The sequence below is a fragment of the Alligator sinensis genome, unplaced genomic scaffold, assembly GCF_000455745.1.
Source record: "Alligator sinensis unplaced genomic scaffold, ASM45574v1 scaffold567_1, whole genome shotgun sequence".
NCBI classification, from domain to species: Eukaryota; Metazoa; Chordata; order Crocodylia; family Alligatoridae; genus Alligator; species Alligator sinensis.
In genome coordinates this window covers 2,164,892-2,181,098 of record NW_005842049.1, presented here as the reverse complement: position 1 = coordinate 2,181,098, position 16,207 = coordinate 2,164,892, and the positions used below count along the sequence as shown (strand labels likewise).

General features: G+C 43.5%; 1 protein-coding gene across 1 annotated transcript in view; it reads right to left on the bottom strand.

Moving 5' to 3' along the window:
* The window catches only part of CACNA2D1 (calcium voltage-gated channel auxiliary subunit alpha2delta 1), a 575,362-nt gene that overhangs the window by 516,045 nt on the left and 43,110 nt on the right, over positions 1–16,207 (bottom strand). The window contains exon 3 of the mRNA XM_025203238.1: positions 11,338–11,454. Coding sequence (XP_025059023.1) covers positions 11,338–11,454 — 117 coding nt within the window. The remainder of the gene's footprint in view (positions 1–11,337; positions 11,455–16,207) is intronic.

Sequence of the window (16,207 nt, the reverse complement as noted above, 5' to 3'; positions counted from 1 at the left end):
CCCCTCCCCCCGCCTCCACTAGGCTGGGTTCTCAGTGGCTTGCAGCCTGGTGGAAGGAGGAGGGATGCAGCCCTGTGGCTGAGCTCTGCTTCCCTCCACCGGGCTCAGCACCCAGCAGCTCCCAGCCCCATGGAACTCAGCCCAGGGGCAGAAGGAAGAGCACAGCCCTGGCTTTAACTGCCTCTCACCACTGAGCTGAGCTCCATGAGTCTGGTGGAGCCAATGGGCATGCAGCCCAGCCTCAGGAGGTAGGCAGAGCTAGCACTGTGCTCCAATTGGCTTCACCAGCCCCAGGGAGCACAGCCTGGTGGCTGGAGGTGGGGAGCGCCAGGTCTGTGCTCCCTGCTGGGCTGAGCTACATGGGGCTGCGCAGAGCCACTGGGAGCACAGCCCTGGCTCTCCCCTGCCTCTCACCAACTGGCTGGGCTGCTGCCTCAAAACTCAAAACATTTCAAAACTTTCAAAATGTTTTGGCTGGCCTCGTTTCATTTTGATTTCGCTGTTTCAAGTTCGAAACTAGTTGAAACAGTGTTGAAATGAAACAGCTGGTGAAGTTTTGCACAGCCCTAGTTATCAGGGATCTGTTGATATTAGGCTGCTTTATTGTGAGCCAAAGTGCTTTGTGCTGCACCACATCAAAAGCTTTCTTGAAGTCTCTGAAGTTATGGTGAAGTTCTTTTTGGTGATCATAGAACTTTTCACACAGTACTTGGATGCTGAAGATTTGCTCTGTGGTACTTCTCCCCACTCTGAACTGAGCTTTTTCTTCTGCTAGCATGGGCTCTACTTGAGGCTTGAGTCTGTCCAGTATTATTCTTAGAAGTACTTTGTCTGGATGGCTAATGAAACTGATACTGCGGTAGTTTTGCTTTGCTGGAGATTCCCCTTTTTAGGAAGCAGAATGATGACTGATGTCATCCACTGGGTTTGCCAAGTTTTCTCCTTTCATATCATGTTTCAAATTTTGTAAAGCATACTTCTTATGTTTTCACCTGTCTTCAAGAGTTCTACAGGTATAAGTTCCCAGTTGCTTTCCAATTCTTTAGGCTTCTAATGGCTTCTTCTGATTCTTCTCTTGAGATGTCTGGGTTGTCCTCTTCATTTGTTTCAGGTCCTCTTTTCTCTAGTTGGTCAAGTACTTTGGGCCCCATTTGAATGCTGCAGTTGTAGAGTTCCTTTGCATACTCTGCCCATCTCTTGTGTATTACATTGTTTTCTGTAAGCAGTTTTCCATTTTTGTCTTCTACTGCCATTGTTCTTGCTTGGTGTGTTTGTCATCTTCTTCAGGCTCTCAAATGCTTTCTTGCTGCTGTTGTTCTCAAAACTGCGTTGAATTCCTTCACACCTGTTTAGAATCTAGTTTTCTTTCACCTTTCTTATTTCATTTCTTACATTCCTGTTTACTTCTCTGTAATGAGACTGCTGGAGACTGAATCAAAATGTTAGGTTTCAGTGCTCATTGTGCATCACACATGTCAATGATTTTGTAGTTCATTCATGGTTGATTATTTTTCTTAGCTCTGCTGTTTCTTTGATCACTTGAGTGAATCCTCTTATAATGTGTTGTAAATCAGTTAGCATTAAGAGTGGTTCAAATATTCCTTCAGTTTATGTTGAAATCAGCCTTTATTGTGGGGACCCCCGAGCTTTTCTAGGTCAGAGGAGAGTCCAGAGAAGAGCCACGCGCATGATCAGAGGTCAGGGAAGCAGACCCTACGATGACAGGCTGAGAGCTCTGGGGCTCTTTAGCCTGGAAAAGCGCAGGCTCAGGGGTGATCTGATGGCCACCTACAAGTTTATCAGGGGTGACCACCAGTATCTGTGGGAACGTTTGTTCACCAGAGCGCCCCAAGGGATGATGACTAGGTCAAATGGTCACAAACTACGACAAGATCGTTTCAGGCTGGACATAAGGAAGAAATTCTTTACTGTCCGAGCCCCCAAGGTCTGGAACAGCCTGCCACCGGAGGTGGTTCAAGCACCTTCATTGAACACCTTCAAGATGAAACTGGATGCTCATCTTGCTGGGATCCTATGACCCCAGCTGACTTCCTGCCCTTTGGGCAGGGGGCTGGACTCGATGATCTTCCGAGGTCCCTTCCAGCCCTAATGTCTATGAAATCTATGAATCTATGAAATCTGCCATTAAGGAAATAAATGTTTAAAGGCAGAAAGTCACCTATGGTCAGGCCTTAAAGCACCAAAGGGAAAACAACTGAGCAAGATAATGACAGAATCAGGGAAAAGGAGGCAGAGTATAAATATTACAGTGCCAGGTATCTTCTATTTTTATGGCATCCATGAGCATTTTAATCTGGGCACATAAAAGATCAGGATGCTGCCTAAGAGTAGGGATGGCAAATGGAATATGAGGTTATTAATAAATGCACTCTGACAGTGAATTATAGTGTCAACAGCAAGGTTTTGACCATAAGGCCTTCTGCAAAAAGACTTTAACCCGTGGGAGGAGTTTAGCAGGAGATACAAGAGTACAAATGAACTGAATTAAAGTGGACTTGATGAGGGAACAAAGGGTATTTCTCTTCAGTATGCAGCACAGTAATAACCACTGAAATAGTTGGGCAATAAAAGGAAAATGATGTAACTGGAGTACAAACAAGAGAGACATTTTTATGATTTCATTCACTAACTAACAATTCTGCTTATAAACACTGTTATTCAGAGCTTTTCATTCCTTCCTGTGTTCACCTTTAAACTTTACACATTATTAAGAAAATAAAAGACCTGTACTTTTTACATCTCATCTACATGGGGAAAAAAAGCTTACCATGCCCAGAAGCAACAACCTCAAGCACAACACCACTCACCAGAGACCGCCTCCTAGCCCAGTCCAGAAGCAGGGCACAGGGCTGTACAGGTGCAGTAACTAGCATGCAGGTAAGCACCGCCAGTCATCAGCGCCAACCCGACTGCCCAAAGCTCAGTGAGGCACCAAGTATAGGAGGCAGCTCGCCCGGAGCAAGGCAGGATGCCTGAGGGCACTGCTGGCAGGCATGGTACTTTTACCATGTCGGTACAGCAAATATAACCAAGAAGGAGACAATGGTCTTTTCTTAAAAATGGATGGATATTAAAAGGACTGTCTTCATAATTTGGAAAAATATTGTAGAAGGAACCTGGAACTTCAGTTTAGTCTGGAGCATTAGGTAAAAAATCGGACTTATCCCTAAATCCATTCAAGTAGAAACACTCATCTTCCCTGCAAATGGTGAATAGAAACGTGCTTAATGGAAATTTTAAAACAAAAATAACTTTTTCAAAGATAAATCTGTTCAAGATTAAAAATTCTGAAAACCAATGCTAAGGCTTAAAATTTACTACAAGTTGATACTTTAAATAAGTATAAAATATGTAGCACCAATGAGCTGCCTTCAATTTTTAAATGAGTAAATGGGAGCTGCCTTTTTAATTGTGTGCAAACCCAACAGGAAACACTCCAAATTACAATATTTCATTTTTAAAACAGCTTAATATTAAACTATACCTGTCTGTGGCACAAAAATCTCCTTAGAAAATGCATGTTTTAACCAAAATGATTTTGACAGAAAATTCCAGCCCAGCTTTATTTAGCTCCTGTAATATTGTTTGGACTGGTCACATTGTCCCTACTGATCTGAAAATAGTTGAACATTGTCCACCCAGGTATTAAAGGGTTTTTTTCAACAGAGTTAGATCAAGCAAATTCATTTAACTCAGATGGAAAAGATCAGGCGCTTTTTGCTCACACATACTTTTTGCCCTACTCAGCCTTGGTGAGACTGTAACTAGAGTACTGCATCCAGCTGGATGTGGAGAAGCTCAAGAGACTCCAAAGGAGGGCCACATGCATGATTAGAGGCCTGGAGACCAAGACATATGAGGAGAGGCTGAGGGCAGGGCTGATTCTAAGGGTGTGTGGGGCCTGGGGCATATCAGCCTGTGCTGATGAGGGAGTGGCGAGGGACCAGAGCACGGAGACGGCGGTGTGCGATGGCTGCACAGAGTGGTGGTGCCCTCAGCACATGCCAATGGCACTGTCTGCAGGGCCTGCACAGCACTGTCCATGGGACCCCCCCAAACCACAGGGCCTGGGGCGGTCACCCCAATTTGCACCCCCCCCCCAGGGATGGCTGTGGCTGAGGGACTTGGGATTGTTTAGCCTGGAGAAGAGTAGATTATGGGGGGACTTGTTGGCAGCCTATAAGTATATCAGGAGCATACATCTATTCACCAATGATCCCCAGGGGAGGACAAGAAAGAATGGGCACAAACTGACTGAAGATCGCTTCAGGCTAGACATAAGGAAACCTTTCTTTACAAGCCAAGTGCCGAGGGTTTGGAACAGGCTCCCCCAGAGGTGGTACAGTCACCCACCCTGGCGACCTTCAAAAAACATCTTGATGCCCTTCTGGCTGGGGTCGTCTGATCCCAGCAGTCTTTCCTGCCCAAGTGCCGGGGGGCTGGACCCAGTGATCTGTAAGGTCCCTTCCAGCCCCTAACAACTATGAAACAATGAAACTACATATAGCCAGATGGACATACTTGCACATCTCAGATATATAGCTCTCTTCTTGAGGGACAGTATTCATTTCAGTTCTAGGGAAAGGTAATAATCCCACACCTCAATTGAAGGGAATTGTTTCCATCTTCATCTCCATTTAGAATTATGGAGCCAATATAATTGAAATACTTCCTAATGCTAAAAGAAACGGCCACTTAGTTGTTTGGGTTTTTTTTGTTGTTTTTTTTTTTTTGGGGGGGGGGGGCAGGTATGGACTGGCTTACTTTTTTTTGAGCAGGTTAATATATAAATATAGAAATGTATGACCAAAAAAAGCCTCCTGGCCTGTTGTCTTGTATCACATGTAAACAAGTCACAGAACCTGTTTCATTGACTGATCAAACATGACCTAAAAAGGGATTTTGCTTTCACGATCCTACTGGGAGGAGCTCCAAAACTTCAGTTTGTTAATGCTTGGAAAACTTCTAATTTCCAACCAAAATTTATTCATGACCAGTTTATAGCTATTTGTTCTTATTCCAACATTGCCCTTGTTATTAAATATTCCTCAGCTTTTCTGCTATTTATTTCCCTCCCCCGATCCAAATAATTATAGATAACAGTCATATCCCCTCTCAGCCTTGGTTTTTCAAGCTAAATAAGCTAAGCTATTTTCTGGTGTGGCTACCCCACCTCAGGGACACCGAAGGAATGAAGCACGTCACATATATTCCACATGTGCTACTCCCCAAAATGCACATAACACAGCCACATTAGAAAGGCTTTGGGCTTATGGCAATACTTTCTCCAGAAAGAGCAAGAATATAGTACCAGCAAGCAGCTATATTATGCCCATTTCTGGGCATAGTCACACTGAGTGGGAGTGTTGCAACTCTTTGTAGGGTTCCCTAGTGTGCTGCTGCAGCAGTATACAAAGCTCCTAATCTCCTCTCATAAAATACATTTGACATGCCCCTAGTCATCCTAATCACCTCTCCCTTCAACTATTTCAGTTTAAATGCCTTGAGCATACATCACTAAAAGTGTACACAGTATATCAGTTGCCATGTGCAATGGCATTTATACTTACCTACCTCTGCGGGAAACAAATCTCTTGATATGGCCTAGGATGCATTCAGTTAAAGGACAAGATGATAATATAGCAATATGATATGTCTTCTAATAGGAAAGCACCTGCAATTTTCACCCACGTTTTTAGGCGCTGACAGACTTCGGGCCCCCACTATAACCCATGGCACTTTGCATAAGGCACCATGAGTTAGAGCACACCCTGCCCCCAACCTAATAGACATTTGCCTGTTGGGTTGAGCAATAAGCCGAGGAGATGCCCCTCTCTCCAACCCCGCCACCCCCTCCCAGCTCTGGGGCTGTCAGAAGAGAGGGAGAAGAGGGGAGGAAGAAGGGGGAAGCACATAGCAGTGAACTGTCAACTGGGCTTAGGCCAGCCTGTGCTGAGGTGGGGGTGGTGAGGGGGGGAGAGATCGGATTAGAGTCCCCCCTGGCTCATGCCCCCCCTCAGCCCTCCCAACTGGGGTATTAGGGGTTGCCAGGCCAGGCCTACAAGGCAGGGGGGCTCCTACTGAGGCCAGCCAAAATCCAACCAGCTTGCTGCTGCTGGCTTCCCCCTCCCTCCTACCCCCTTCGTCCCTGCTGACAGTCCTGGAGGCAAACACACTAAATATTAACCCTTGGGAACATAAGTCCCCAAAGGTGCTCTAAAGCAGAGCACCTTCATCTGGTACCTCATTTCAGGAGGGTTGAGCCATGCATGTGTGTCATGACAGCTGTAAAGAGCTTCCAGGGGTCCGATACTATAAAAAATCTTAACTCCTGTCTGTGCTGCTCATTATAATCTCTCCACAGAAACCCCATAATATTTTCTTAATGTATGCCACCCAGGAACAAAATAATGCATCTCCTCTGACTTCCTCCAACCCTTGACAGAGTGACATTTTCATATAACACATATAGAGCCTTCACATAGTATTGGCCAACAATCATCCTCATAAAGATGGCTGACCCTTAGCACTGGGATAGATTAGAGACACCAGAGATTTTTCTGCCACCCAAGAAAAAACAGGTCATTGTTGGAAAAAAAGTTACCACTAAAATTTGCTTATTATAACTTTGCCTAAACTTTGTTTCTATAACATGCCTAGGAAACATCATTTACTCACGGAGTCCCTTGGCTAAGCTAATGCATGAACAATGAGACTGCTGATGTCATTCACTGTCACCCCCCTCAGGACATCACTGGAGGCAGTATTGTCCTCTTGCATCATACTCCCTCCAGAATTCAGATTATAATTAACACTTTGAGACATTTCAGCCCCAATGCTAAAACCCAGTGCTGCTGTGATTAGTGACAGTCACATTGGACTTGCTCCTGCTTTTAGAAACAAATGTGAAGCAGAAGCCATAAAAATTCCTAGATTTAACATAAATTTTGTGTGGCACAGATGAACTATTTACTCATTAAGGTATACAGAGATCCCGCTGCAAAAAAACAGAAGTATATCTGGTAGACAGAGAAATACTGTTAGAAGAAGATAACAGTTCAGGTTCAGGAGCTAACAAGGGAGTATCACAAGTGCATAAAAATAACTTAGAGGAGGGCAAAAATGCAGGAGTCACCAAGTTCTGATGAAAAAGCAGAGACCTTGCATACAGAAAAAAACCATAAAATACTTCTACCATTTACATGAGACAAGAGGTTTAAAATGTAAGGTAATGGCATAGGAAATCCTAAAATAAGAGTGATCTAAAACTGAGAATAGTGGCCAGCAACAAGACCTGAATAGCACTGATGCTGGTAACAGCATCTTTTTATCCTAAGTTTTGCAATATTTGGAACAATTTTTGAAGACAGCTCCTGGAGTCATGTGAATACATAAGAATCTCAGCTTTCATTTAAAAAAAAAAAATAGAAAAGTTGGGCCTGGAAGAGAGTTTTGGATGTCCCCTAGTCCAACCCCTTGCTCAAGGCAAGATCATTCTTATATAAACTGCTCTGTACAAACTGCTCTCATAGTGGTAGAAAAATATATTAAATAATAGGAATCCAATATGTAGTATTTAAAAAAAGTCTCATGAATATTGAGACAAATAACATAATTTTAGGGGGAAATCTTTGAATGCCTAGCATTGGCAGTGCTGTGCCAATATTCACTATTCCCATTTGCACAATGTTGGCAGTAGTTACAAAAGGAAGATCATTCTGGGAAGAAATAATCCACTTTCACCCATTTCCACTTAGCTTTCCTGAAGTCAACAGGGTTTTATAGCTGTGCCTAAAGACAAATGTTAAGGAAGGTCCACAGACTTTATGCATAACACACTAGTTTGAAAGGAACAGACTACCTTTTAGCTATCCAGTTATCCTGCTTGCACAAATGAACTGGCGGACTGTAAAAGACTTTAAAGAAGCAAAATAGGTTTTACATATTATTGCAGCTAAAGCAAAGGCACAAAAATCCTATACAAAAACTAGGAGAAAGTTTCACAGAAATAGAAATCTGCTAGTCTCCAGAAATCCAATCTAGTGCTTTGCCAACTGGAGCAGATGAATATGTAATTGCAGTAGGCTGGATGAGGGTTATATATATCCAAAGTATACTCATCCAAAGAAGGTCTTATGCATCTGTTATGTTTGCTTAATTAATATTTGCAAATCACAGGGACCTTCAGATTATAAAAAGTGCTACTAAAATCCAAGTAAAAAATAATACTTTGGGGTATATTTCAAGAATAAAGAGAGGAAGATTTAGATGCTAAGAGACTGCAAGTGAAGTCTGGTCAAGTCTAGACATTTAACAACTGAAAATCAGGCCCCAAAAGATCAGACTGACTTAATCAGAAATTTGAGATTCTTCTGGTTTTTGAGCATAAACATCACCCCACTTGATGTTTTTAAGCTATCTTCAGCAACCACATGATCTACAAAAAAACCCCACTAGGTGTGACAATGCAAGTTAGTCACACTGACCAGCTTTAAGTGCTTTAGCACAGGAGGTTCATCTCAGCAAGGTATTTAAGCCCCTCTCTGCAACTGAAACCAATAGAGATGACATGCTTAACTACAGCTAAGATTCTAGGCCTGAATAATGAATTAGAGACCCCCAGGAGGGAGTTCAGGGGACAATATGGTGTTGTTACCTATGCAAGCAAGAAACATAATGGCACCCACAAAGACCAAGTCTCCCTCTACATTTAAACAATGCTTTCAGCTGGGAGTTTACAAACATACAGAAGGGGTCTCCGTAGGTCACTAGGTCCAGTCACCTGCCATTGTAGGGAAACATTGCATAATACACTAAGCAAGTTCCAACTTAAAACTACATAGGTATTTTGCTTTCACTGTTCTCATTGGAAGGTTGGTGCAGACCCTTTTTAAGAGGAATGCTGTAATTCTCCTGCATTACCTTGATTTCAGAAACTACTAACTTCACGAAAAACAAACAAACAACAACAGCAACAAATCTCACAATTAAATGGTGTGATGGGTACACAGCAGTGAAAAGACATCAGTATGATGAAGAGGACAGCTTTCCAGACAGCTAAAACTGTTGTAAGTAGAATACCTCATACTCACAATGCATCTTCCATGAAAAATCTCCCAAGTGCTATGTAAACACTAAGTAAACCAGTGAGATATTGTTGGAAAGCAGATTTATGTTCATTGTATACATGGTAAATTGAGGCACAGAAAATTAAGCAAGTCTGTAAAACCTAAAGACACAGACCCAAATTAAGTACTGCAGACACTTAAGAGTTTTGAAACAGGCAGCTAAGATTCCTTCTCGCGAGTACAACAGCAACTAAGAGGTACATTGCACCATGCCCCATATGCCCTGATAAATATTGGCAAATACAAAGTCCTGGCTCCCCTCCCTATCTATCAGGAGCCTAGTGATTCAGGCTAACATGAAACAATGATTTCACATCCTAGTTACCATTTGGTTTGTTCTTGAGCAAGGTGTCATTGGATTGGGATACAAACTGTCTCCTCTTTTCCTCTACCATCATGGCAAACACAAATCTCCCAGGCAACACTGAGTCAGCATGTAGATGTAAGGAAAAGAAATTTTCTCCCAGACTAGTGCCATGTCCACGAGAAGGCACTTGTGTACAGGTGCACCTGAAGTGCTCTATACAATTCTAGTCAGTCTCTTCTAGAAGGAGCAACAGTGCAGCAAGGCTGACTCTGAAATGATTCAGGGTTTTGTGGGTATGAGTAATGAAGAGCAATTTTCCAGGTTTGGCCTATTTCAAGGGTAGGACAGAAAAGGATCACTTCCAACAAGCAGTTGGTAAGACTGTATTTTCTCACATACTACACATCCCAAATGTTTTGGGGAATACAGAATAAAGAAAAGACACATTCTAAAATCACAGAGACTAATCTCCAGTTTACTTATCCTCCCTTTCCTGTTCAGGCAAACGCTACAGTTTTAACACTGCCTCATCAAAAGCTGTAACTGTAGCTGCTGATGAAGACTGGATTCCATAGGCAGAGTTAGGATTTTGAAAAGAGAGAAAAAAACAGTCCACAGAGCTACAAAATAGAAGAAAGATCACAAGTAGCTAATTCCTTAGCAAAACTGCTCAAGAAAGAATAACTTGATTAATGGGAAATGAAGACCATTAAAAAAAAGAGAAAGGCATTAACACCTGTGGAGTGAAGGACAACTAACAGGAATTAAGTGGATTATGATGAGCAGGGATCTGGGTTTTCTGTTTCCTGCAAAATGGAAAGAAATGTGGATTTTCCCTTTTTACCAAGAAAACTGCAGATTTTTCATTTTAACGGAGAAATATACAAATTTTCCACTTTTGCAGAGAACTCTCTGCAGGCTGACAAAGTCTCACTATATATATATAGTGGTGTTACATTTTAATTGCGGATTTGGGGTTTTTTAATCAGAGAATTTGCAATTTTTAAACAGAAAAACAGGATCCCTGAGAATGAGCTATGAAGCACTGCCTGAGTAGAAATGCCACTACTTCTACTATGAGCAGAAAATCAGCTTCCTCCCTTAAGACACAGGGAATTCTTGACTTATTTGTTTTAGGAGAAAAGGTGTGTGTAGTATTTGGATAATTATGGCAGCAAATACTTGTAATTCACAACAGAAGTTATTATGGAATTAAAATGAAGGACAGGCTTCTCATAAGAACTTCAGGACAAATTTATTTTATATGGAGTGCAATTGAAATGCAGAGTATAATGGCAATTCAGTATTCAGATTCAGCAGACATGCAGAAACATTTTTGAAAAAGGAGAATCAGATACTGTTGTCACAAAGGATTTGAAAATAAAAAAGATAGGATAAAGGTTGAATAATTTACTTATAGATAAATATCGTATTATTACAACTGTCCCTTTATCTAGCTGCAAGTGGTATAGAAATCTTGAAAAAGGAAAAAAAGTCTCCATTTTGAATTCTATACTCCCCTGTTCTATTTTTCCTAAGACTATTTTTGACTACGGAGTACTATGATCTTCAAGTCATGAAAATTCATGTACATCACTTAGAGGAATATTACTCAATCTATTTATATTTTGATTTGCCATTTGGCCAGGGTCCCTAATCTGTCAATCAATATTATAAATGTCTGCCCTATGCCAACTAACTAATGAGTTCATCTTCCATCATGAAGTCACAAGCTATCATTCTGCATGTCACATCCTGTAGACATCAGGTTGACATGTCCCATACGTGAGTAGTCAGCAAAAATAACAAAAACACGCTTCCATTATACATGAAGTCTTAAAAATGAGGAATAAATAGAAGAAACATCTAATCAGCACTCACCACCAAGGCTTTAGACCTATTGCTTAGTAGTTTTTCAATATCTCTGGCTGCAATTTCCACCAACTGGCGTGCATTGTTGGCTTCCACGGTATACAAATCTCTGTGTGTCATATAAATCTGCAAAGGAAAAAAACAGAAATAATTCATAAGCTCAAGAAGGACCCATTTATTTAATAAAACAAAATGGCCAGAATGGGAAACAGAACCATATGCTACTAATCCTTCCATATCAAAAAAGACTAAATTGTTTTCTGCAAATCACACCCTCTCAGGTAGAAGGTGTCTACATGTGCCCACCAACTGAGGGAGTTAATGAGTATAACAGAAGATGAAATTCATTCTCATTGTAATACTAATTCAATATTTTCTATATTAATATTTGAGTGGCATGCCTATCAAGCTATTTTTATTGCTGATTATTTGTATTGCAGTAGAGCCTAGAAGGTCAATCAAAGATTACATGCCACATACTGTCAAGCACTGTACACATGTATAATGAACACAGAGCCCTATACCCCAAAAACTTTGGATTTCTCTATACTTCTAGTCTCCTAAATGGAAAGAGTCTTACTACCTTTATTACCCACACCACAGTGAGGGTTTAAGATATGTGTGGGTACTTTGAAGAACAAATTTCAGTTCTGCAACGAACTGAGCACACTTAAACCAGTGAGAATGGAGGGTTCATGGACTGTCCCTGAAAAGTGGTAGTGATTGCAGGATTGAGCCCACATTAAAAAAAAAAATTATTAAATGATACTGGGTGCCTCAGGTTTCCTTTACTCAGCTCAGAACAACCTTCTAATAACCTGCCTTTCAGAATATGAAGAAAATCAGGCCCCTTTATAGTGTGTTTGGATGGGTCCAAAGATTACTGCTATTTTTTTTTAATTTTCCCAAAAGGTTAAAAACCAAATACTTTGATTCACATCAAATGAGTAACTATGCTGAAATCAATAAAGTCTGTCTGACTGACACCAGCTGGCAATCTAGTGCCTCTTTTCTATTTCTTTTAATAAAATACTTGGTTCATCTAGGGTATATGTTTAATATTGTCCTTTATTTCATGATTATGAATTCTCTTTGATGAGGAAGCAGCTATTTCTGTTACTGCAATGGGTTCTTACCAAAACAGAAAGAAAAGGGGCGGGAGGGGTATTTGATTTATTTGTATTTAAAAGGAATAACAGAATATCTCATTTTTGTACACACAAACTACTACAAATTGCTTAAAGAAAATAAAAACTGCTCTATCTAGTAAAAGAAAAAGAGCTTGTACCTTATGGTTAGATGCGCAGGAGGGAGGCGGGGGGAGGAACTAATTTATGTAACCAACAGATGGCCTGAGTTTACTCAAGTACTTTGCCTCTCTGAAACACTGCCTGATGGGGGTTGTACTGTCTTGTGGGAAGCAATGCTCGGCGCGCACACACACACACACACACACAGGAACAGGTCCAGCAGTAATTCACTGGCCAAGCTCCAACAGAAGGAGCTCAGAAACTATCGACCAGACTGATTCTACCAGCAGTGCCAGGTTTCTCGGGTTACAGCTCCAAAGTGGCCTTAAAGAGACATACCCATGTTCAGATCACCTGCTTGGTGATGCCCGGTTTTGATTATTCACAGGTCTGATGTGATTTTGATGAATGAAAACAGTGATGTTTGATCAGTCCTGTCATTCATATCACTCACATGCACTCCTGTTAGTTTCAATCAGTTTCGCTTTTGAGTGAACTGGAATTATGTCATTTCTTTTTCTTTATTTTTCCCCAAGAATAGAAAATGTTCTCCTAGCAACTGACTAATTAAAAGGAAAAAAAATAATTCTTTCTTTAGGGAAGAAAGCCTCAAAAATGTTATTGAAAATCCACCACCAGAAAAGACTTTGGGTCAGATCCTATTCTACCTATTTGGCACCTAAGGCCGCATCCAGATGAGCGAGCCTGTGCCTCTTGCAGGGTCTCAAAGCAGTTTGAGATGCCACAGGAGGCATGCTGCGAACAAAAAAAAAATGTTCTCTCTGCTACACATTTGCAGCATGGACCCTAAATTTGATACCAGGAAATCCCGGCATCAAAAAAAAACATGCCGGAAAAAAGCAGCGCAGGACACGCTCCTGGAGCATGCCCTGAAGCAACCGGAGGCCAGGTTCTCCATAGAGACACTCTAGCACCTGGCCAGAGCATCTCTATGGCTGCTGTATGTCCCTGTTGTTCCAGTACACTCCCTCAGCGTGCTGGGGCAACTAGGAGTGGGGCAAAGCTGTGCCGCGGCTTGGACCCAGGCACTGACCCATGTAAGTAGGGACACGGGGGTTGGGGGATTGTGTGTGTAGGGAGGCACTGTGGGTGTGAGTGGGTGGGTGGAGGACTGCTCAGGAGGTGTGAGCCCCCCTCCCACACCAGCAGCAGCCATCAGGGCACTCAGCTCCACTCCTGGCAGAGACTCCCGGCTGTGCGTCACCGCCTCAAACTGGTGGCTGTAAATGGCATTAGCCCAGCTTGACCCACACACCCTCAGGCAGAACCAGGCTGACTCCTGCTATCAGGCAGAAGCTGCATGCCCTCAGGCCAGGCCAGGCCAGGTCCTGCCTGCATGGACTCCCACAGTCCCCACAACATCCACACAGTTCCCCCCAACCACAAACTGCCCCATAATCCACCCACATATCTGCCCACAAACTCCATACCCACAACACCCCTCCCCCCTGCAATCCACCCACAAACCCCATCCCCTCCAACCCTCACCTCCTCCTTCCCCAAATCCCACATCCCCCTACAAATCTCACACTCTGTGTGCCCAGCCTCCGGACAGGATGGGACAGGACCTGCTGGCTGGAGCTGCAGCTTCAGGGGCAACTGCCACACTGCAGCCCTGCGCCATGCCCACACCAGTGCTGAGACATGCATCCCCGGCCTGTGGGGGCTCCTGGTCCCAGGAACTACTTTGGGGGGGGGGTGATAGGCTGGGGGAAAGGATGAAGGTGGCAGCAGGGGTGTGTGTAAGAGAAAAAATGGGGGTTGGAGTGTGGGAGAGCTCTGGATAGGACAGGCTGCCAGAGCTGAGCTAACAGTCACCCTGCCCTCCTAGAGCAGCCTGTGCAGGGGGAAGCTAGCTTGGAAGGGAAGGGGCTTACCCAGCCCAGCCCCTGACCCCCAGTTGAGGACTTCAGAGGAATGGCATGGGGATTGCTGGGCCTGGGCATAGGTGCAGGAAACAGAACCGCAAGGGCTGGCACTGCTCAGAGCCACAAAGCAATGGGTGGTACAGCTGCAGTTGGGCTCATGTCTTGGTGCTAGGACAGAGCTGCTGCTGGGAGGGAGCTAATGGGGGCTGCAGGTCCGGAGTGAGGGTCACTGGGCATATCAGTGCTGCTCAGTGCCCCATATCCTGGTGGGCAAAGGGGGCAGGGGCAGCTCTGAATTTTCTAGAATAAAAAAATCAAAAGCAAACACCAAAGTGTATATGCACTTAGAATTTGTTTTATTATGATGATAGAGGCACTGGTAGGATTTCAAATTGCTTTAAACTTATAAATATATCAGTAAAATATTGCCCAACTGATGTCTTTGGCATTTCATAGATTTCATAGACATTAGGGGTGGAAGGGACTTCGGAAGATCATCGAGTCCAGCCTCCTGCCCCAGGGGCAGGAAGTCAGTTGGGGTCATAGGATCCCAGCAAGATAAACATCCAAATGTCTCTTGAAGGTGTTCAAAGTAGGTGCTTGAACCACCTCTGGTGGCAGTTTATTCCAAACCTTGGGGGCTCGGACAGTAAAGAAGTTCTTCCGTATGTCCAGCCTGAAACGGTCATGGAGGAGTTTGTGACTGTTCAATCTTGTCATCCCTTGGGGTGCTCTGGTGAACAGATGTTTCCCCAGATCCTGGTGAACACCCCTGACAAACCTATAGGCAGCCACCAGGTCCCCCCTGAGCCTGCGCTTTTCCAGGCTGAAAAGTCCCACGGCTTCAGCCTCGCATCATAAGGTCTGTTTTCCTGACCTCTGATCATGTGCGTGGCTCTCCTCTGTGTGAGGTGTGGGGTGTGGAGTTTGTGGGCGGGCATTCTCAAGCTTCTCCACATCCTTTTTGAATTGTGGAGCTCAAAACTGGATGCAGTACTCAGCTGTGGCCTCACCAAGGCCAAGTACACTGGGAGAATGATGTCCTGGGATTTTCTTGAGAAGCATCTATGGATGCAAGCCAGTGTTTTGCTTGCTTTATTAGCTGCATCATCACATTGCAGGCTTATGTTCATCTTGTGGTCAATCCTGACCCACAAGTCCCTTTCGTCCATAGTGCTAGCCAGCGTAGCACTGCCAAGCCTATAAGCATGGAGAACCTTGCATTTTTCAGTGTTAAACACCATCAGGTTCTCGTCCGCCCATTTCCTGAGCTTGGTCAGGTGTTTTTGCTTTGTTTCTGTGCTTTAATTCTGCTGCAAACTCTTCTTTTTTTATGGCCTATTTTTTAGCAAAAAGACCTGTTCCAGCAACCATGTGATTCCATAAAGCTGTGTTGGGGAAGCCAGCAGGGATAAGTCGACCTCCTTAGGAGGAGTTGATTAATCGCTGAAGAACATGGATAATTTAATGAAAGAAATTGGGGGCTTATATCAGAGAATTTGCCGTTTTTAAACAGGCAACACCAGGATCCCTGCTGGTGAGGCAAGTGGCAAGACCCGGGCAGAGGAGCTTGCCAGTGCTGGAGACCCAGATGGAGAGCAGATGAGGTGGCTGACCTGGCCACTTGGGGCCAGGAGGACAAACTTCAACAACTCAAAGTGGGCTATCGGAAGGAGCACATCTTCTGGCCAATAGCTACCCAGATGGAAGACGGGGGACACCAGAAAGCATGACACCAGC